Below are 21,866 nucleotides of genomic sequence, written 5' to 3'. Positions count from 1 at the left end.
CTATAAAAACAGGTACATTCAGAGGCATCTAGTTGTCATCTCAGTATTATCCCCTGATCCCTCCTTTTTCTCTGTAGATACCCATTTCCATTAGCTTTTTGCTTATGCTTTAAAATATGTATATATATTTAACTTTTAAAAATATAGTCAATATAACTGTCCCATTCTTATATGAAAGATGGCATCCAACACAAAATATTCTTCCCTTGCATTTTTCACTTGTTATGTATTGGAGTACAGTAACATACAGAACTTCTTCATTCCTCTGTTACAGTTTCATAATACTCCAGTATGTGGTCATTCTGTAAGTTATTCAGTCACGCACTAAACTGCTTCCAGCATCTTGCTATTACAAATAGTACTACAATAAATAATCTAGGGCATATGTCCATTTATATACTTTCTAGTGCATCTCTGCACCTCTGAGGTAGTTTCCTACAAGTAGCATTGCTAGATCAATAGGATAATTTACATGCAATCTTGCTAAATATTGCCAAATTCACTTCCATGGAACAGTACCATTTCAACGTAATAATAACTTGAAAATTACAAAAACAGGTTTCAGTTTGCTTGCTTATATTTGTGCTTCAATAATGTATTCAATTTTAGGCAGGACATTATTATCACAGAGAGCAGAGGAGCATTGGGAGAGTAAAAGATATGAAATTAGGAGAAAAAAATATGTTCAAAATTCTAGAGGTAAAAAGCCAAGGTTCTACTTTCAATTAGAAAAATAATTATATAATATGATTGAATGCCAAGGAAACAGATATGCCCAAACCTATCAAACAAAAAGCTGAGTTTTACTTTGGTTTATATTTAAACAAATATTACACAGTTTTGATTTAAACAAAAACTACACGAAGAATTAATGCTTTTGAACAGTAGTAATGGAGAAGACTCTTGAGAGTCCCTTGGACTTCAAGGAGATCCAACCAGTCCATCCTAAAGGAAATCAGTCCTGGATATTCATTGGAAGGACGGATGATAAAGCTGAAACTCCAATACTTTTGGCCACCTGATGCAAAGAACTGACTCATTTGAAAAACCCTGATGCTGGGAAAGATTGAAGGCAGGAGGAGAAGGGGACAACAGAGGATGAGATGGTTGGATGGCATCACTGACTCACTGAGTAAACTCTGGGAGTTGGTGTTGGACAGGGAAGCCTGGCGTGCTGCAGTCCATGGGGTCACAAAGAGTTGGACATGACTGAGCAACTGGACTGGACTGAACACGGTTTTGATCCTTTCAGGATTAAAGGATATTTCATTTTTAAAATGGTAAAAAGTGTTTATCTAATACTAAAGCATGTTCTAAATTGTAGCCCATAGTTGTTAAGTGACAAACCAAGAGAATTAACAGATACATTTTAGTTAATACAAAGTTGACATTTTAAACCAAAAAAAAAAAAAAACTTCATTATATACTTTTGCAAATAGCTTTCAAATGGTATGGCCAAAGAAACAATCTACTTTTACAGTAATAAACAATAATAATTAAAATACAGAGTATTTTGCTTCTAGAGATTTTGCTTCTAGCTCAAATCAAATTATTCGTTTGAAAGTACTGATTTTTACACCACATGCACTGATGTTTTATGATCATTACTCTAAAACACCATAACCCAAATAATTGAGCACACAAGGACAAAAGTGATGCAAGAAAAAAGTGATGGAATGAATTAGGGCCCCATCGGGTGGATTTAAGAACCAGACACAACCTTTGAGGAATTAGTACACATTAAGCTTTAGAAAGGGCTTCCCTGATAGCTCAATTGGTAAAGAATTTGCCTGCAATGCAGGAGACCCCAGTTCGATTCCTGGGTTTGGAAGATCCCCTGGAGAAGGATAAATCTACCCACTCCAATATTCTGGCCTGGAGAATTCCATGGACTCTATAGTCCACGGAGTTGCAAAGAGTCAGACACAACTGAGCAACTTTCACGTTCAGCTTTAGAAAATATCTTAAGTTATGACAATCCATACGTTGGATTTATAAATCCCTTTCTTCTCATTAGTTTCCCAATATAAAAGAAGGGAAAAACTGTATGATCATACATTTAATTTTAAAACAGACAACAGAAAAGTCTGTAAGTCTGCAGAGATCTAAAACTCCTCCTTACCTTTCCTTCTGGCTGCCCTTGTGCTGAATGTGATGAGCCGTGTGCTGTTCAAAGTAGTACTCCTCCAAGTTAAGCAGGAGCAAGGAAAATCTACAATTGGGAGAAAAAAAAATGTCAGGTTAATTTTTTTAACATATTAAGAAAGCAGAATATTTTACATGTGTTCCCAAAGTGCTTTTCCATCTATTACATCAAAAAATACTTATTAAGAGTGTATTATATGCCAGGCATGCCTCTCCATCCAGAAAGACCTGTCTAGCTATGCCAAAAATAAAACCATTTTGTTGCTCAGTCAGTAAGTCACCTCTGACTCTCTGCGATCCCATGGACTGTAGCCCACTAGGCTCCTCTCTCCATGGAATTTCCCAAGCAAGAATACTGGAGTGGGTTGCTATTTCCTTCTCCAAATCTGTTAACCAAGTGGATCTATTCTTTCTTTACAGAAACTCCAAATTTCAATAAACAAAACTTATTCTTGCCTGAACAAAGCTTGGAGCCTTCCCACCTACAGGGTTCTCGTCCTCTGTTCCTTGTGACCGCACCCTAGGCTTCTGTACCACACACACCGCGCCAGCATCATGGCTCGTGGGTGGGCGAGTGCCTCTTGCTACACTCACAAGAGCACAGCCTCTGAGAGGTAGATCTTTAGATATTCCTCTGTACTCACTGGAACAGACCCTGGTGCTGGGAAAGACTGAGGACAGGAGAAGGGGACGACAGACGATGGGATGGTTGGATGGCATCACCGACTCAATGGACATGAGTTTGAGCAGACTCTGGGAGATGGTGAAGGTCAGGGAAGCCTGGCATGCTGCAGCCCACGGGGTTGCAAAGAGTCAGACATGACTGACTCACTCAACAACCAACCCAATGCTTGCACACAATGACTATGTCATAGATAAACTAAGCAAGTTGAAACTGAATGGGATTGAAAAATAGTTCCTTCTAAAGTTTCAAGTGCTTTTTTAAAAACAAAGCGTTAAAGAAAAGTATTATTTAGTTGTATGGCCACAGAAGGAAACACATGGCAAAGAACTAGAAGCAACTGTTTGTTTTGTGGTAAGGACCTGGAAACACAGATAGCACCCAGAGTTACAGGGAGGGAGAGGTTTTCATGAAAAACGTGGCACTTGAGCTGGGTCTTGAAGTTCCTGTGTAAGAGGGAAAGACATCTAGATTAAATACGGCAGAACAGACCTCTAGATTAAATATGGCAGAACAGATCTCTAGATTAAATACGGCAGAATAGACCTCTAGATTAAATACAGCAGAATAAATATGTATGGTTCATTTCTGCTCCCTCTGGAAACAACAACACAATGTAAACAAAAGTGTTTTTTAAATAGTAAAAAGCCACAGACTAAAGAAAACTGGAGAGGCATACCAGCAAGTGAGAAATAACAGTAAGTTTGTGAGCAAGACAGTGAAAGTGAACAGACAGTTGATGGAGGAATTAGCAGTGACCAGAAACCAGAAGAGCTGATGCCTCCAGAGAAGGCACCAGTCAGGAGAAAACCAGAAGTTCCATGACTGCAGGAATAAGGCAGCAAGAAGGCAGGGATGAAGTCAAGATGATGCTGAAAGTCCAAATGAGGCTAGTCACCCAGATTCCTCCCCTGGTAGTTCTCCCAACACAGTTTTTCAATAACAAAATTAAACAGGAGGCTCCAAACTAGACATCAAGCACAGTGCAGAGCATGAGAAGGAGGTGGTTACACAAAAATCAGGAGGACATATCACACTCCAAGTAGCAGTCTGGTGATTTTCTTTGGAGAAAACTAGTGCTAGAGAAAAGACCCATGGCTGCCAGCATTTGAAAGAACATCATCCCACACTCAAGCCCAGCAGAAGAGGCCTGCCCACAAGAATTGCATGCTTCACCCTTAAATATAAGACACCCCAGGATTACCAGCTTCCAGTGTGAAAGAAATAGACCAAGCAAGCAGAAGAACACAACTTGAAGGACTAGAAACGTGTACAGAAAAAAAGGTCCAAAGACTATAATTAACATCCTTACAAAGAAGAAATTATATCCATAAACCAAGATATGGCTCACTTAAAAGTTTTGAACCAACAGAAAAATAACTCATAAAGTAAGAATAATGACAGCAGGAACCAGCTCTACCATCACAACAGGCAACTTTTATTGGCCTGTTCTACACTGTAAAATCCATGAACAAGAATTAATCATAGGCTAAACTGCCAGAGCTCAGTATAAAATGCTCACCATTAGTACCTACTGTGAATTTCAATACAATCACAAAAGTTAGGATTGTTAGGAACATCCTTTGATGCATCAGATAATTTCCAGGAAGGTATAAATCAGAGAGATAGTTACTAAGTACCTTGCCCTTTATCTTTAGCTTGTATTAATATCTTAATAAGCTGAAATACTTTGCTTGGGCTGGAGCTAGGCAACCCTTCCTCCTTCTCCTTCATCTCCCCACTTCTCTTAGAGTGAGGGTAAAATAAAGTATTTGTCAATAAGACAATGGCACAATTTTGTTGCTATGCAGCACAAGTAGCCTTCATAAACAGCCAGCTCTTCCATATAAATAAGATATAATCGTATCTTTAATATTGTTAAAATGTCATACTAGCCAAAGCATAATATTGTTAAAATGTATATACCATCCAAAGCAATCTATATATTCAGTGTTATCCCTAGCAAACTCTCAATGGCAATTACTGCAGAAATAGAAAAGAAAAATCCTAAAATTCATACAGAATCAGAAAGCTAAAATAATTGAGAATAAAAAACAAAGCTGGAAGTCTCACAGTGCCTGTATCAAAAGATATTACAAAGAGTATTTAAACAATGCGGTGCCGACATGTAGACCAAAGGAAAAGAATGGAGAGCTCAGAAATACTCTAGTATCGATCGGATCTTCGACAAGGGACCCAAAGTCACACAATAGGGAAAGAACTGTCTCTTCAACAAATGGAAATCTGGGTATTGACATACAAAAGAATGATCCTGAACCCTTCATAATATATATAAAAATTAACTCAAAATGAATTAAAGGCCTAATTTTAAGACCTGAAACTATAAAGCTCCAGGAGAAAAAATAAGGGGAAACCTTCATGACACTGGATTTGGCAATGATTTCGTGGCTATGACACAGCAAGCACAACAAAAGCAAAAATAGATAAGTGTAACCACATCCGACTTCTATGACACGGAAGTATGACTACTACTCTGCAGCAAAGAAAACAATCAGCAAAGTGAGATGGAGGGATTTCCCTGGTGGTCCAGTGGCTAAGACTCCATGCTCCCAATGCAGGGGGCCTGGGTTCAATCCCCAGTCAGGGAACTAGATTTCACGTGCTGCAACTAAGACCCAATGCAGCCAAATATTAACAAAGTGAGAAGGCAACCTACAAAACTGGGGAGAATATTTGCAAACCATGTATCTCATAACGAGTTAATATTGAGAACATATAAAGAACTGCTGCCGCTGCTGCTGCTGCTGCTAAGTCACCTCAGTCATGTCCAACTCTGTGTGACCCCATAGATGGCAGCCCACCAGGCTCCCCCACCCCTGGGATTCTCCAGGCAAGAACACTGGAGTGGGTTGCTATTTCCTTCTCCAGTACATGAAAGAACTGCTATAACTCAACAAAAATTAAACTAAAAAATGGGCAAAGGTCCACTTGTCCAAAGATATGCAAATAGCCAGAGAGTGTATAAAAAAGATACTGAACATCACTAATCATGAGGACGCTGCAAATCAATCTCATACATTATTACAAAACAACAAACATTGGTGAGGATGTGGAGAAATTCTGGTGGAATTGTGAAATGATGTAGCTGCTCTGGAAAACAGCACAGAGGTTCCTCAAAAAATTAAAGCTACAACTATCATATCCAGGTTCCCTCTGGCGGGCAGATGGCTCCTATCCTCCTTCACAGCCCCACAGATTCACGCATCTCTCACCACCTGCTTCTCCGTTGTTGTTTAGTCCCTCAGTCGTGTCCGACTCTCTGTGACCCCACAGACTGTAGCCCACCAGGCTCCTCTGTCCGTGGGATTTCCCAGCCAAGAATACTGGAGTGGGTTGCCACTTCCTTCTCCACCTGCTTCTTTAGCTACTCTTTAGTCCTTCCAAGTCATCTAATTGCTCTAGCAACCAGGATATGTTTATCGACTTCTATTCATTAAAAGGCTTGGCTTGTAATGCTCCATGCCTAGAGCCAGAATCAAAAGCACGATGAGGTTATCACCTCACGTGGCTCAGAATGGCCATCATCAAAAAGTCTATAGACAACAAATGCAGGAGAGAGAGTGTGGAGAAAAGGGAACCCTCCTGCACTGTTGGTGGGAATGTAAACTGGTACTACTACTACTACAGAGAACAGTATGGAAGTTCCTTACAAAACTAAAAATAGAACTACCATCAGTTCAGTTCAGTCGCTCAGTCATGTCCTACTCTTTGCGACCCCATGAATTGCAGCACGCCAGGCCTCCCCATCCATCACCATCTCCCGGAGTTCACTCAGGCTCATGGCCATCGAGTCCGTGATGCCATCCAGCCATCTCATCCTGAGTCGTCCCCTTCTCCTCCTGCCCCCAATCCCTCCCAGCATCAGAGTCTTTTCCAATGAGTCAACTCATGAGGTGGCCCAAGTACTGGAGTTTCAGCTTCAGTATCATTCCCTCCAAAGAAATCCCAGGGCTAATCTCCTTCAGAATGGACTGGTTGGATCTCCTTGCAGTCCAAGGGACTCTCAAGAGTCTTCTCCAACACCACAGCTCAAAAGCATCAATTCTTCAGCACTCAGATTTCTTCACAGTCCAACTCTCACATCCATACATGACTACTGGAAAAAACCTAGCCTTGACTAGACGGACCTTTGTTAGCAAAGTAATGTCTCTGCTTTTGAATATGCTATGTAGGTTGGTCATAACTTTTCTTCCAAGGAGTAAGTGTCTTTTAATTTCATGGCTGCAGTCACCATCTGCAGTGATTTTGGAGGCCAGAAAAAAAAAGTCTGACACTGTTTCTACTGTTTCCCCATCTATTTCCCATGAAGTGATGGGACCAGATGCCTTGATCTTCATTTTTTGAATGTTGAGCTTTAAGCCAACTTTTTCACTCTCCTCTTTTACTTTCATCAAGAGGCTTTTGAGTTCCTCTTCACTTTCTGCCATAAGGGTGGTGTCATCTGCATATCTGAGGTTATTGATATTTCTCCCAGGAATCTTGATTCCAGCTTGTGCTTCTTTCAGTCCAGCGTTTCTCATGATGTACTCTGCATAGAAGTTAAATAAGCAGGGTGACAATATGCAGCCTTGACATACTCCTTTTCCTATTTGGAACCAGTCTGTTGTTCCATGTCCAGTTCTAACTGTTGCTTCCTGACCTGCATATAGGTTTCTCAAGAGGCAGGTTAGGTTGTCTGGTATTCCCATCACTTTTAGAATTTTCCACAGTTTATTGTGATCCACACAAAGGCTTTGGCATAGTCAATAAAGCAGAAATAGATGTTTTTCTGGAATTCTCTTGCTTTTTCCATGATCCAGCGGACGTTGGAAATTTGATCTCTTGTTCCTCTGCCTTTTCTAAAACCAGCTTGAACATCTAGAAGTTCACGGTTCACGTATTGCTGAAGCCTGGCTTGGAGAATTTTGAGCATTACTTTACTAGCGTGAGATGAGTGCAATTGTGCGGTAGTTTGAGCATTCTTTGGCATTGACTTTCTTTGGGATTGGAATGAAAATGGACCTTTTCCAGTCCTGTGGCCACTGCTGAGTTTTCCAAATTTGCTGGCACATTGAGTGCAGCACTTTCACAGCATCATCTTTCAGGATTTGAAATAGCTCAACTGGAATTCCATCACCTCTACTAGCTTTGTTCGTAGTGATGCTTTCTAAGGCCCATTTGACTTCACATTCCAGGATGTCTGGCTCTAGGTGAGTGATCACACCATCATGATTATTTTGGTCGTGAAGATATTTTTTTATAGTTCTTCTGTGTATTCCTGCCACCTCTTCTTAATATCTTCTGATTCTGTTAGGTCCATACCATTTCTGTCCTTTGTCAAGGCCATCTTTTCATGAAATCTTCCCTTGGTATCTCTAACTTTCTTGAAGAGATCTCTAGTCTTTCCCATTCTGTTGTTTTCCTCTATTTCTTTGCATTGATCACTGAAGAAGGCTTTCTTCTCTCTTCTTGCTATTCTTTGGAACTCTGTATTCAGATGCTTGTATCTTTCCTTTTCTCCTTTGCTTTTCGCTTCTCTTCTTTTCACAGCTATTTGTAAGGCCTCCTCAAACAGCCATTTTGCTTTTTTTGCATTTCTTTTCCATGGGGATGGTCTTAATCCCTGTCTCCTGAACAATGTCACGAACCTCTGTCCATAGTTCATCAGGCACTCGATCTATAAGACCCAGCAATACCATGCCTGGCAATATATCTGGAGAAAACTAATAGAAAAGATACACACACACCAATGTTCATTGCAGCACTATTTACAAGAGCCAAGACATAGAAGCAACCTGAACATCCATCAACAAGAAGGACGGATAAAGAAGATCTGGTACATACATACAGTGGAACATAAATCAGCCATAAAAAGGAATGAAAAGCCATTTGCAGCAATATGGACAGACCTAGAGACTGTCATACCAAGTCAGAAAGAGAAAGACAAATATCATATGTGGAATTTAGTTTCTTAAACTGATATAAATAAACTTATTTACAAAGTAGGAACAGACACTCAGATTTTGAAAACAAGCTTACGGTAACCAAAGGGGAAAGGCTGGCTGGGAGCTTGGGATTAACATACACACAACTATATAGAAAATAGATAACCAACAAGGACCTGACATATAGCACAGGAACTCTACTCAGTAACCTATATGGGAAAAGAATCTGAAAAAGAAGGAAGATATCTTTATGAATAATTGAATCACTTAGCTGTACACTTGAAACTAATATAACACTGTAAGTCAACTATATTCCAATAACATTTAAAAAATAAAAAAAGAACTACCCTCTGACCCAACAGTCACACTTATGAATATATATCCAAAAGCACGGAAAATGTATCAGAGATATTTGCATATCCATGTTCACTGCACCGTTATTCACAACAGCTAAGAGACAGAAGCAATCTAAGTATCTGCTGATGGATGGGTAAAGAAAATGAGGCATACACATACAGTGAAATATTTTTCAGCCTTAAAAGAAAGAAGAAGGAAGTCTTGTCACATGCTACAACATGCAGGAACCTTGAAGGCACTGCTCCAGGTGAAATAGATCAGTTCCCAAAAGACAAATACCACACTGTTCCACTTATCTAAGACTCTAGCATAGTCAGACTCTTACTAAGAGAAAACAAAATGGTGGTTGCCAAGAGAGCTGGGGGAAGGACAGAGCTTCAGTTTTGCAAGATTTGAAGTTCTAGAGATGAGTTTGGGTGACCTCCGGGAGTTGGTGATGGACAGGGAGGCCTGGCATGCTGCAATTCATGGGGTTGCAAAGAGTTGGACGCGACTGAACTGAACTGAAAGTTCTAGAGATTTGCCACACAACATGTGAACATACTTAATACTACTATACTGTGATTTAAAACCGTAAATACTTAAGTAAAAAATAGTGAATCTTGAGTGCTTTTTTTTTAAATAAAAGGGTTAAAAACTTTTTTTTAATTTTGTTGAAGTATGTGGGTTTTTTGGCCAATCAAATATCACATCAGGTAGTATAGAACTAAAGGCATTATTTTGGTAAATGATTTATATCCTCCATGATGTACCAATATGCCTATTTTGTAAGAAATGTACAACACATAATGAAGGGATATAACTAAATCGCATTATTCAAAGTTAAAGGATTAAGACACCTTTCAGAGTTTTTTCCTTTTTACTGAAATGTTCAATTATACCTGCTTGAGAATTTTTTGTATGTAAAAATTATCATAAATTTACACTGTGTTTTGAACAATGATTTTCAAACTGCATTCCATGGAGTAAAAGTTTCCACACTTTAAAAAGAACCTAAAAACCCTTTTATAATTTTATGATCTCAGCCATTAGTGTTACATCAGTATAACAGACTATAAATTCTTTCTTTAGGAGACCCTGGGTCTGCTCCTGGGTATTCCTTAGTTCAACCCATGTTTACAGAGCTGTAGTGGCATTTTCTGTAGATAAATGACTCATTCGGCAACTGAACTTTCCTGAAAAAGATTCTGGCCCATTCTCATAAAGCATCTTGCTCAACACTTAACCAACAACGTGAAACAAGTTCACTGCGGGCAGTCCTCAGAGCTAAGGCTGCATTCACAGCTGCTCAATGATTGTTCAACACTCCACTGGCAAACAGTATTCAGAATGGAGCCCGAAGGTTTTGCCAGTCAGTCGATTTTCTAGGTTGGAGATGCTGAGGAGATTGAGAGAAGGGAAAACGTGCCAGTTCATGTTAGGAGTGTGTTCACGGCCGGCTGTCCTCTCTCTGCATCTTTACTCTGAATACTTCAATACGATCTGGATTTAGCCAGACTGTAGGGGCCCCCTACCTACCTGGAGAGCTGGTTTAACTAACGAGCATTTCTTAAAATGGCCTCTGAAACAAGATATGAAATTAAGGGGAATTCCCTGGTGATCCAGTGGTTAGGGCTCTGGAATTCCACTGCAGGGACTGAAATGAATGAAAGGAATGAAATGAAGAAAATGCTGAACGGACAAGGGCGAGAACACAGTTCTGTGACCCGCTGTTAGAAATGTGCCCCCAATAATGTACAGTTGACAGCAACCTCTGAAAAAATGAATCTTACTCCACCTAACTCTGTGAACATCAATTTCTCCTTTCTCCATTCTGCTGTTAACACAAAAGGATAGCTTACTCTCTGCCAAAATTCAGCTGAACTGAATCTACTCCATTTTCCCAACCCACCAGTCAGAACTCTGTCAAAAGAGATTAGATTAGCATTGGATGACTTCACAGTGAGTTTATGCTGCAGATGGGTGACAACTTCCTCTTCGGTTTATAAATAATCTGTCTAATCTAGAATGAGCACTAAACCTGTGTTTCTCAAGGTCTTTCAGTTTCTTCACCAAGAGTCACAGCCCTGGGAGCAGGCTTCCTTCCAGAAGGGTTCTCTACACCATCGAGAAGATAAAGGTAGAGACAGTTTGAAGGAACGAACAATAGGAAATCCAGATGAATGCTTGATTAGTGTTATCTCCAGCAGGGCTTCTCATGCTTTAATTACCCAGGGATCTTGTTAACATGCAGATTCTGATGCAGAAGATCTGATAGGAGCCTGAGATTTTGCATTTGCTAACAGGCTCCCAGACAGAGCTGATAGGATAGCCACAGAGCACACTTAGTGTAACAAGGTACCAAGTCTCCATGAACCAGGCTTGGAGCATTCCTGAATTGTTCTAAATGTCAAAGATACCATCAAAACAAGCACTGACCCAGGATGTAAAACAGGAGCAGCATGCTGCGGTAGAAAGGGGGCTGGACTGGATCAGAGGACATCTGTTTTAGGCTCAGCACAGCCATGTCTTGGCTACTGGACTCTTGGTCAAACCACTTTGCTTTCTCAGGCTTCCAACTACAAAGTGAGGGGCAGGGAGCTATAGCTTAGATGACCTCAAAAGTCCTGTCTTAACCAGTGTCTGAGCCACCAGGGAAGTACCAGTGGGTTTATAGATTAATAAAATAAACTTGGGTTTAAAGAATCAGCAGGAATTCCATTTTGGGCATCATGGCAGATTAAATTTCCAAAGAAACAATCTCAATACACAGCCTCTAAAACTGCTGGATTACTGAAAACTTCACATGCTTGGCTGAGGTGATGGAAAAGTAAGGGAAGGTCTTGGAAGAGAGAAACCAAGAAGTCAGCAAGTCACTGGAGGACGCTTTCCCCAACTGTCTGAGCAGCAGAGCCTGAATTCAGGAGGCGACTGAGACGGGGAGACGGAAGGAGCAGAAAAAGCTAGGGTCCCTAAAGTAACAGCCTCTAAGGGTGAACATCTGTTGGATCACAGAAAAAGCAAGAGAATACCAGAAAAACATCTGCTTTACTGATTATGTGAAAGCATTTGACTGTGTAGATCACAACCAACTGTGGAAAATTCTTCAAGAAATGGGAATACCAGACCACCTGACCTGCCTCCTGAGAAATCTGTATGTAGGTCAAGAAGCAACAGTTAGAACCAGACATGGAACAACAGACTGATTCCAAATTGGGAAAGGAGTACGTCAAGGCTGTATATTGTCACCCTGCTTATTTAATTTATATGCAGAGTACATCTGTGCTCAATGGAGCACAAGCTGGAATCAAGACTGCCAGAAGAAATATCAATAACCTCAGATATGTAGATGATGCCACCCTTATGGCAGAAATGAGAAGGAACTAAAGAGCCTCTTGATGAAAATGAAAGAGGAGAGTGAAAAAGCTGGCTTAAAACTCAACATTCAAAAAAAACTACGATCATGGCATCTGGTCCCATCACTCAATTGTTTCCTTATTTGTTTGCCATGAAAACAATGAGAGACTTTATTTTGGGGGGGCTCCAAAATCACTGCAGATGGTAATTGCAGTCATGAAATTAAAAGACACTTGCCCCTTAGAAGAAAACCTATGACCAACCTAGACAGCATATTAAAAAGCAGAGACATTACTTGGCCAACAAAGGTCCGTCTAGTCAAGGCTACGGTTTTTCCAGTAGTCATGTATGGATGTGAGAGTTGGATTATAAAGAAAGTTGAGCCCCAAAGAACAGATGCTTTTGAACTGTGGTTTTGGAGAAGGCTCTTAAGAGTCCCTTAGACTGCAAGCGGATCAAACCAGGCAACCCTAAAGGAAATCAGTCCTGAATATTCATTGGAAGGATTGATGCTGAAGCTGAAACTCCAATACTTTGTCTAACCTGATGTGAAGAACTGACTCATTTGAAAAGACCCTGATGCTGGGAAAGATTGAAGGCGGGAGGAGAAGGGGATGAGAGAGGATGAGATGGTTGGATGGCATCACTGATTTGATGGACATGAGTTTGAGCAAGCTCTGGGAGCTAGTGGGAAGCCTGGACAGGGAAGCCTGGCGTGCTGCAGTTCATGGGGTCGCAAAGAGTTGGACACAACTGAGTGACTGAACTGAACTGAGGATGAAAATAAAAAACCACCCACCCTACATTTCCAGAGGGATATGGCAGGACCTTGGCCCTGGGCAGGGAACAACGTAAGTCTCCTTTACAGCCTGAGACTACAAGCCTGCCTTAACACACTTTAGGGTTAGAATTAACACTACCTACTTAGCCCAATAACACTCAGAGCAAACCAGTGTTGTCTCTCCACCAATCCCAGGCACATACACATGCAAACACTTGCTGGGAAAAACACTCATTAAACCGAAATCTCCAAGAATAAATTCAAAGAGGCCACCATCAAAAACCATTAAACAAATGAAGAAGTAAAACGACTGAATGAAGGTCAGTACAAGCAGCAGACCACTCGTCGAACCTGTAAAGTCCACAGTTAATTTATTTTCTGCATCTGTTCATTACAAGGATAGTTTCTCAGTCGTGTCTGACTCTACAACCCATGGATTGTAGCCCACCAGGCTCCTTTGTTCATGGAATTTCCCAGGCAAGAATACTGGGGTAGGTTGCCATTTCCTTCTCCAGGGGAACTTTCCAAGCCAGAGATTGAACCTGGGTCTCCTGCATTATAGGCACATTCTTTACCATCTGATGGGCTTCCCTGGTAGCTCAGACAGTAAAGCATCTGCCTACAATGCGGGAGATCTGGGTTCGATCCCTCCAGTCCTCTTGCCTGGAAAATCCCATAGACCAAGCAGCCTGGTAGGCTACAGTCCATGGGGTCGCAGAGTCAGACACCACGGAGCGACTTCATTTAACATCTGAGCCACCAGGGAAGCCCAATCATTACAAGAATAAGTTAAAAGAAATAGGACATCAAAAACACAAAAGATCAGACTTTTATAAAAAATGACCAGCAGCTGTGAGTGAACCAAATGAAATTAGGAATTTACAAATATAGTTAGTGAAATTAGGGAATTCCTTGGGTGTCCAGTGGTTAGGACTCGGCACTTTTACCGCCGAGGGCCTGAGTTCAACCACTAGTTGGGGAACTAAGATCCCATAAGCCACGCAGGGAAGCCAAAAACAGAAAAAAAAAAAAAAAAGTGAAATTAAAACCTTAGTGCAAATTAGGCAACTAGTGAAAAAGTTGTAAGATGCATTTAAATAACCTACATGCAACACAGAAGAATCAAGATACATAGTCAACAGCTGCTATGAGAGATTAGGGGCTTAAGGAGTGACGAGAAGCAATATTCCCTGAGCTGAAGATTTAGCTACAAATTTTCCAAAACTATCCCAGCTTGAGGAGCCCCAACTAGCAGAGATGAACTGAAGGACGTGTCTATGCATGCAAACAGCAAAACAGTACAAAGAAAAGACCTTACAAGCAGCCAGAGAAAGGGCAGATTCCTAACAAATAATGAGACTTGAACAACAGGGGTGTGTCGCAGGCTAATCTCCCCAGATAGAAGGTGGCCCCCTGCAAAGCTCCAGGGAAACCTGTTCTGGTCTTGTGTTACTGGCAACAGTCTGGGTCAACAAGGCTTGGACCCCAGTGTCTTAATCATGCCAGAGAAAGTGCTGGCAAGCCCCTAACCATGTTTACAGATACACGAACCCTGCCCTCATCCACTGTGTCATGCAGACTCAAGTTCCGGGCTGACACAGCCCCTGAGCAAGCCAGGGGAGGGGCCAGGCCAACCCACAGCCCCAAAAGTTGCATGGGACTGGAGAGCAAGGCTCCATCACGGCATAAGAACCCCTCTGTATCCTGGCCCTCGGTCACCCCACGGGGCCCAGGCTCTTCCTGAAGTGTGAAATCTGACCCTGCTGGGGGCTAAGAGCCACACCCAGAGGTCAGGGCACACAGGTTACTGATCTATCTGTACTTTGCTGGGTCTTCCCTCCCCCATCCAATGTTACTCCAACAAGTCACATGTCTATTACGGGATCTTCAAAATGCTAAGAGAATTTAACAACCAGCAAAATTGATTTTCAAAACAAGGGCCATATAGGGACATGTTCAGGCAGACAAATACAAACGTAGTTTACTATCATCAGACCCCCATCAGGGGAACTTCTCAAGGACATTCTTGAGGAGAGAGAAAATTCTGTAGGGAAGAAATGCCTGAAGGAATGCCAAGACAATGAAAAATATGCATGTAAACTATACACGTATTAATGAGACAATGATACTGTCTGATTAAAATATAGACTGCAAATACTGGACAATAACAGACTATAATTTAAAATGGGACAAAAGGAGCTAAGTGTCCCAAGGTCCTTATATTGCTAGGAAGGAGGGTAAAGAGAATGATTGGCCTCAGACCTTAGTTCAGTTCAGTCGCTCAGTGATCTTAATTTTCTGAATGTTGAGCTTTAAGCCAACTTTTTCACTCTCCTCTTTTACTTTCATCAAGAGGCTCTTTAGTTCTTCTTCACTTTCTGCCATAAGGGTGGTGTCATCTGCATATCTGAGGTTATTGATATTTCTCCCGGCAATCTTGATTCCAGCTTGTGCTTCTTCCAATCCAGCGTTTCTCATGATGTACTCTGCATAAAAGTTAAATAAGCAGGGTGACAATATACAGCCTTGACATACTCCTTTTCCTATTTGGAACCAGTCTGTTGTTCCATGTCCAGTTCTAACTGTTGCTTCCTGACCTGCATATAGGTTTCTCAAGAGGCAGGTCAGGTGGTCTGCTATTCCCATCTCTTTCAGAATTTTCCACAGTTTATTGTGATCCACACAGTCAAAGGCTTTGGCAGACCATAAGTTAAACATAAATGTTAAAATTTCAAGGAAAAGCACTAGTAAAACCAGAAACAGAATATATAGCTTCCACATTCTTCAGGAAAAATGAAAGGGAACAAGGGGATCTTGCTAGTTAATCCAAGAAAAGGAAAAAATAAGATAAAATAAAAAAGTAAAAATGATTCCAAATATATCTGCAATATTAACAAAAGTGGGCCAATCTGTGAAGAAATATCAGAAAGAATAAAAAGTTCAACTACAAACTGTAAGAAATAAGCTTAAAATCTAAGGATAAGAAAAGTTGGAAGTAAAAGAATGAAAACATATATAATGCAAACAACCCAAAGAAAATATAGCTATATTAATATCAGACAAAATAGAAAAAAATTATTACCAGAAGTTCACTGTATGTCGATGAAAAATTTAATTTGCTAAGAAGACATCAATTCTAAGGTTAAATGACTTAATAACATACCCTGAAAATAGTTACAGTGAAGTTGATAGAAATACAAAGTGAAGTTAGCATCATGAACCCTCTCTCAATCAGAAAAAAAAATTCATTAAGGAAATAAAAGATCTAAACAATTGATAAGCTTAATGTTAATCCATATACAGGATATTGTAACAATATTAATATAAATCTATCTTCAACATCCTATTGAACATTAAACTGACTACATATTGTTATAATACAAAATTTCAAACTATTATACAGACCTTATTCACTGAGCACAGATAAACAAATTAAAAGAAGATAATTTCAAAATCCATCAGTTGGAAATGTTAAATATCTGATGAGTAAAAAATGATACCACAACAGTATTTAGGAAAAAAACAAGCAACGAATTCATTAAATGATCATTTCCATTTTACATTATTTTTAAAAACATATAGCAAACACACTAAAAATCCATTTGTGTGTAGATTCTGGTGTCTTTTTAAATGGTAACCACTTTGGAGGAAGTTAATTTGAGACAGTAATAAGGAAATAAGGTGACAGGTATTTCCAGTAAAGCCAGTGTAAATTTTAAGTTAATCAAAAAATTTGCAACATTTATTTTTACTCTGTGTTTTGGTTATGTAAGAAAAATAAATCCTATTTCTTTACATCATAGTTATGTCAATTTCCCTCAGCCCATCAGTGTTCCTGGCGGCTGAGTGCTGATTCTGAGTTTATTTTCGACACCTGGCAAACTCCACAGAGGTATGAAAGGAACAGGATGAACAGTCTTTAAAACGAATGATTAAACCAGACTATAACAAATCAGTTTTCCCTCTCAGCAATTATTTTTAGTATAACAAATACAGACACAATTGGCAAACATATTAAGTGAAAGATTTTATATCAGGCAAGAAATTTAACATTAGCATAGCCAAGAGAATTATGCACAGATAGAATGGTTGAAGCAAAGCTCAAGTCTGAGACATGCCTGAAGAATGATGAATGTAATTTGTGAACCCAATATAGTATTCACGATCGTCATGTTTTAGCCTGGAAGGACAGCTTTCAAGCCACAGCTAAGTAATTTGTTCTGAAACTGTAGACAGAAAACTGACTCTCTCCCAGTAGGGAAAAGCCTCAATTGTCTCCATTTCTCTATCACCTTAAAAGAAAACAGCTGTGGTCCCACCACACCACTCCTAGACCTGAAGATAAAAAATATGTAACAATTAGCTTACTCCATCCTAAAGGAGATCAGTCCTGGGTGTTCACTGGTAGGACTGATGTTGAAGCTGAAACTCCAATACTTCGGCCACCTGATGCAAAGAGCTGACTCATTTGAAAAGACCCTGATACTGGAAAAGATTGAGGGCAGGAGGAGAAGGGGATGACAGAGGATGAGATGGCTGGATGGCATCACCAACTCAATGGACATGGGTTTGGGTGATCTCCGGGAGTTGGTGAGGGACAGGGAGGCCTGGCATGCTGTGGTTCATGGGGTCACAGAGAGTCGGACACAACTGAGCGACTGAACTGAACTGAAATCCTGAAACAGAAATATCTAAATAGCGGTAGTTTATAGAATTCTCTCATATGTTAACCCACTGTACACATCTACCGTTCCCAACAATTCCAAGACGTGAACTGTCTTTAGATTTTTACATTTATCTTCATTAACACGTGCAAAAGGCATTTCAGAACACCAGTGAGATCAATATGGTTTCTTCCATCTAAGTCTTATCCAGAAGAACAGTATTTAATTTGAATAGCCAATTAGCTCTTTGTTTTCTAATAGTGAAAACTACCCAAAGTTTCACTTTAAAGCATCATCAATATTGATACCACTCTGCAGCTGTTTAAACCAGAAACTTGAGAGTAGGACTGCTGCTTAGCAAGTAAAAATACAGGACAACTAGTTAAGCTGGAACTTCAGATAAGTTCCGAAAATTTTTTAGTACAAATATGTACCACATATCACATGCGACATACTAGATTTTTCACTGTTCACCTGAAATTCAAGTTTAACTGGGCGTCCTGTATTTTATCAGACAACTCTAAGCTAGAATTCTCCCTCTGTTACCTCCCACATGCAGTCCATCCCAACAAGGCCTATCAATTCTACCTCCTAAAAACATCTAAAATCCGTCCACTTTTCTTCATTTCTTCTGCCATCACATTGGTCTAAGCCACCAATCTAAGAATTTCTCAACTGCCTCTCTGCTTCTACTTTTGTAGAAATACCACTTTCTCTAAATGTATCAGCATTAACTTTATAGTAAGAGAAATAAAAGCTAACTTCAAGTTTCCCCTTTCTAGGTCATTATTGAGTAGCTGAATAGCAGCAACCTAAACTCTCTTATGGAGAAGGCAATGGCACCCCACTCCAGTACTCTTGCCTGGAAAATCCCATGGACAGAGGAGCCTGGTGGGCTGCAGTCCATAGGGTCGCTAAGAGTCGGACACGACTGAGCAACTTCACTTTCACTTTTCACTTTCATGCATTGGAGAAGGCAATGGCAACCCACTCCAGTGTTCTTGCCTGGAGAATCCCAGGGATGGTGGGAGCCTGGTGGGCTGCTGTCTATGGGGTCACACTGAGTCGGACACGACTGAAGCGACTTAGCAGCAGCAGCAGCAAACTCTCTTAAGCAGCATCAGAGGGACCCATGAAATCGCAACTCTGAAGAGTAAGGACTTTTCAGGAGTGACTTCTGAAACAGCTCCAAGGAAACTAACAGTTCTCTTGGGTGTGTCCAAGTCAATGACCTCTATCAATCATTTTGCTAAATGGTGTTTATTGCTACAAAGAGATAAGCTAAGAAAATCTGTGCAGCCATAAGTAAATCAGTAGTTCAATAAAGTTGGTTTAAAACACTCTTGTCTTTCAGAAAGAATTCCAAGATTTAGAAAAAGACTGATTGTGAGATATTCCTGTCCTTCAATCTGCTATTCTAAGAAACCATCCTGGTTAGTGTGCCCATCAATCCAAGGCTGCAAAGCCACAGAGCAGAGCACTAGAGAATTTAGGTAGTTGGTAAGTTTAAGAGGCAAGTGAAAAAAATGTGGCATTGACTTTTTCAGATTACCGATGCTCAAAAACAGCTGCCACCTCCTGACTAATGAATAATAAGTATTTTGGTTGTGAAAGCTACAGAGAGCACAGCTAACCTGTCATGCTGTGTGATCAATGGATAGCAACAGAGCAGATTATACAGAGAAATGCCAGTGCAGACTTTAAAGATTTGTGTGACACTGCAGAGCTGTACCAGCTAACCAAATTAAACACAAATTACTGCCATGGAAGTAACTGGCAGAAAACAGGTTTCCCTGTATATCAAAGAGGCCCCTGGAATTGTTACAAATGACTCTTAGATCATAGAACACAATGGCAATTCAAGTGTTTCAAAGTTCTTACAATGTAAATTTGAACATTCATCTATTTAATACAGAATACCCAGTCTTAATGTAGTTGGCACTGAACAAAGAAACTATTCGAGCTGTCTCCACATGAAACAAGCATTCAAAGGGGAAGTCAGAACAGCCTCTTATGAGAGTGAGTTCCTTTATTGAGGATCCAGTTATTAGTCAATAAACAAGCCTTTCTGTGGATAAAACCTAATGATGCCACCAAAATCGTTCTTGGAAGCCCCATCCAAGATACAGCTTTTGGTATGTCTTCTTCTCTACAGTGGAAAATAGAATTTCAGCCTCTGGACACCCTGGCAGAGGCCAGTATTAGCGACTGGAAAGAGGTATGAATGGGTGCACCAGGTCCAGTTAATCTCTATAAAAAGAAGCATGGATGCTGCAAGAACAGGCAACCCTTAACGCCTGCACTTGTATTTCCTGTATAATCTGTTTTGTGGGTCTCCCCTGATCACACAAAGTGACAAGCTGGCAGCACTCCGAGATGGCTGGCTCCACAACCAAAATACGTGTAAAATGATTCATTCCCAGTTTCTGTCGGCACCTGGGACTACAGATCTGAGGACCAGCAAGCTGTTTCAGTAACACAAAATACACTGGAAACTGACTTACAGCAGAAGTGAGCTTATAAAGGGCTTCCCTTGGAGAAACTGAGGATCAGAAACTCTGAATCCTTACTGCTCTGAGACCATTTCAGCCTCCGCCCGCGGGACCCCGAATCCCCCCGGGATGCGCTTTCACATGCACTGCTAAGAAGGTCCACTGCTCGGCGGAGGAAGTCTGGGGAGTGGGGGGCTGGACCCCGGCTTTTCTCTGAATAAGGCCGCTCTTTGAGGCTCTCTCCCGGCCCAGGAGGGCAGAGAGCGGCCCAGGCGTATGCTTTGGGGCTGAACTTGGGATGGGAGCACCTGCGTCTGCCCCGCGGGCGGGTGGTCGCCAACCCGCGCGGTGTCGCCCGAGCGAACAGCCGGGGACCGAGTGCGGGGACCCGATGCCCGGGACCGGGGGGAGGGGGCCCGCCGAGCCCGCTTACAGCCCGCTCCCACCCACCCCCCGACCCCTGACGGCTTCCGGGTGAGCCGGGCCTCGGCGGCGGGACCCGCGTGGCCGCCCGGGCTCGGGGCTCCGGCGCGGGCTGGGCCCAGCCCGGCGCCACTCCTGCCCCGCGGTCCCGGCGGCGGCCCGGCCTCTGCGCTCCCCGGCGGGCGCTCACCTCTCCCTGGAGTAGAGCTGCAGCTGCTGCTCGCGCTGCCTCTTCCGGGTGAACGCCATGGAGGGCGGGCGGGGCGCGCGGCTCCAGCTCGGGTTCCGCGGCGCCGCCGCCGGCCGAGAGGTCCGGAACCCGGGAGGCGGGCCGGGCACAGCGGGCCTGCGGGCCCCACGAGGAGCGCGCGCCTGCGGCCTGGCGTCCCGAGCCCGCGCTCAGCGCCGCATCCCCGCCGCGTGGGGCCTCGGCCGTGACTCAGGTCGGAGGAGGGGCGGGCGCTCGCCCGAGGCGCCCGGGACCCAGGGCCCGGCCTGGGGTCCGGCCCTCCGCCTCAAACCGCCGCCCCGCGGCTCCATTTCACTGCTTTTCCGCATGAAAACGGAAGCCCACCCTGAACTAAGACAGCATGTGGGCCACGGAGGTTCTAAATAACATTTGAGTCTTTAATTGAAATAACTAGTCACATGACTCTCTTTTTGCTAACAGCTGTGTTTGAGATGTAACTTACACGCGAAACAATTCAGCCATTTAGTACCAATCAGTTGGTTTTAGTATATTCATAGATAAGTCCAACTATTGGTGCAGCTGAGATCCAGCAGGACCCTGGAGGGGGTGAGGGGGTGGCTCCTGGGTACAGAAGCCTTTCTGGGTCCCTGTTTATGTTTGAAGAAAAATGCTTTAGTCTCCCAGGCCTCCCCTGAGTTCCCAAGGGCAGCTTCAGGCCGTTACTAACCAGGGCAGAGGGAAGGAGAGACGAAGGGAAAGCAGTCCAACAGTGCAGAGCAGAGTCCTAGCTCCTCCTCAGGATGAAGGCAGTGCGACTGAGCTCTGCTACCCGGATAAGGCCCCCCGGGCAG

General features: G+C 42.1%; 1 protein-coding gene across 1 annotated transcript in view; it reads right to left on the bottom strand.

Annotated features, from left to right (window-relative positions):
- The window catches only part of NSMAF (neutral sphingomyelinase activation associated factor), a 65,915-nt gene extending 44,697 nt beyond the window's left edge, over positions 1 to 21,218 (bottom strand). The window contains exons 1-2 of the mRNA XM_018058481.1: positions 21,016 to 21,218; positions 2,123 to 2,212 (exon numbers count right to left, since the gene is read on the bottom strand). Coding sequence (XP_017913970.1) covers positions 2,123 to 2,212; positions 21,016 to 21,074 — 149 coding nt within the window. The 5' untranslated portion in view covers positions 21,075 to 21,218. The remainder of the gene's footprint in view (positions 1 to 2,122; positions 2,213 to 21,015) is intronic.

This window comes from Capra hircus, chromosome 14 (genome assembly GCF_001704415.2).
Source record: "Capra hircus breed San Clemente chromosome 14, ASM170441v1, whole genome shotgun sequence".
In the NCBI taxonomy this organism is placed as follows: Eukaryota; Metazoa; Chordata; class Mammalia; order Artiodactyla; family Bovidae; genus Capra; species Capra hircus.
The sequence above is the reverse complement of the archived record's forward strand: the minus strand, read 5'-3'. Positions and strand labels throughout refer to the sequence as shown.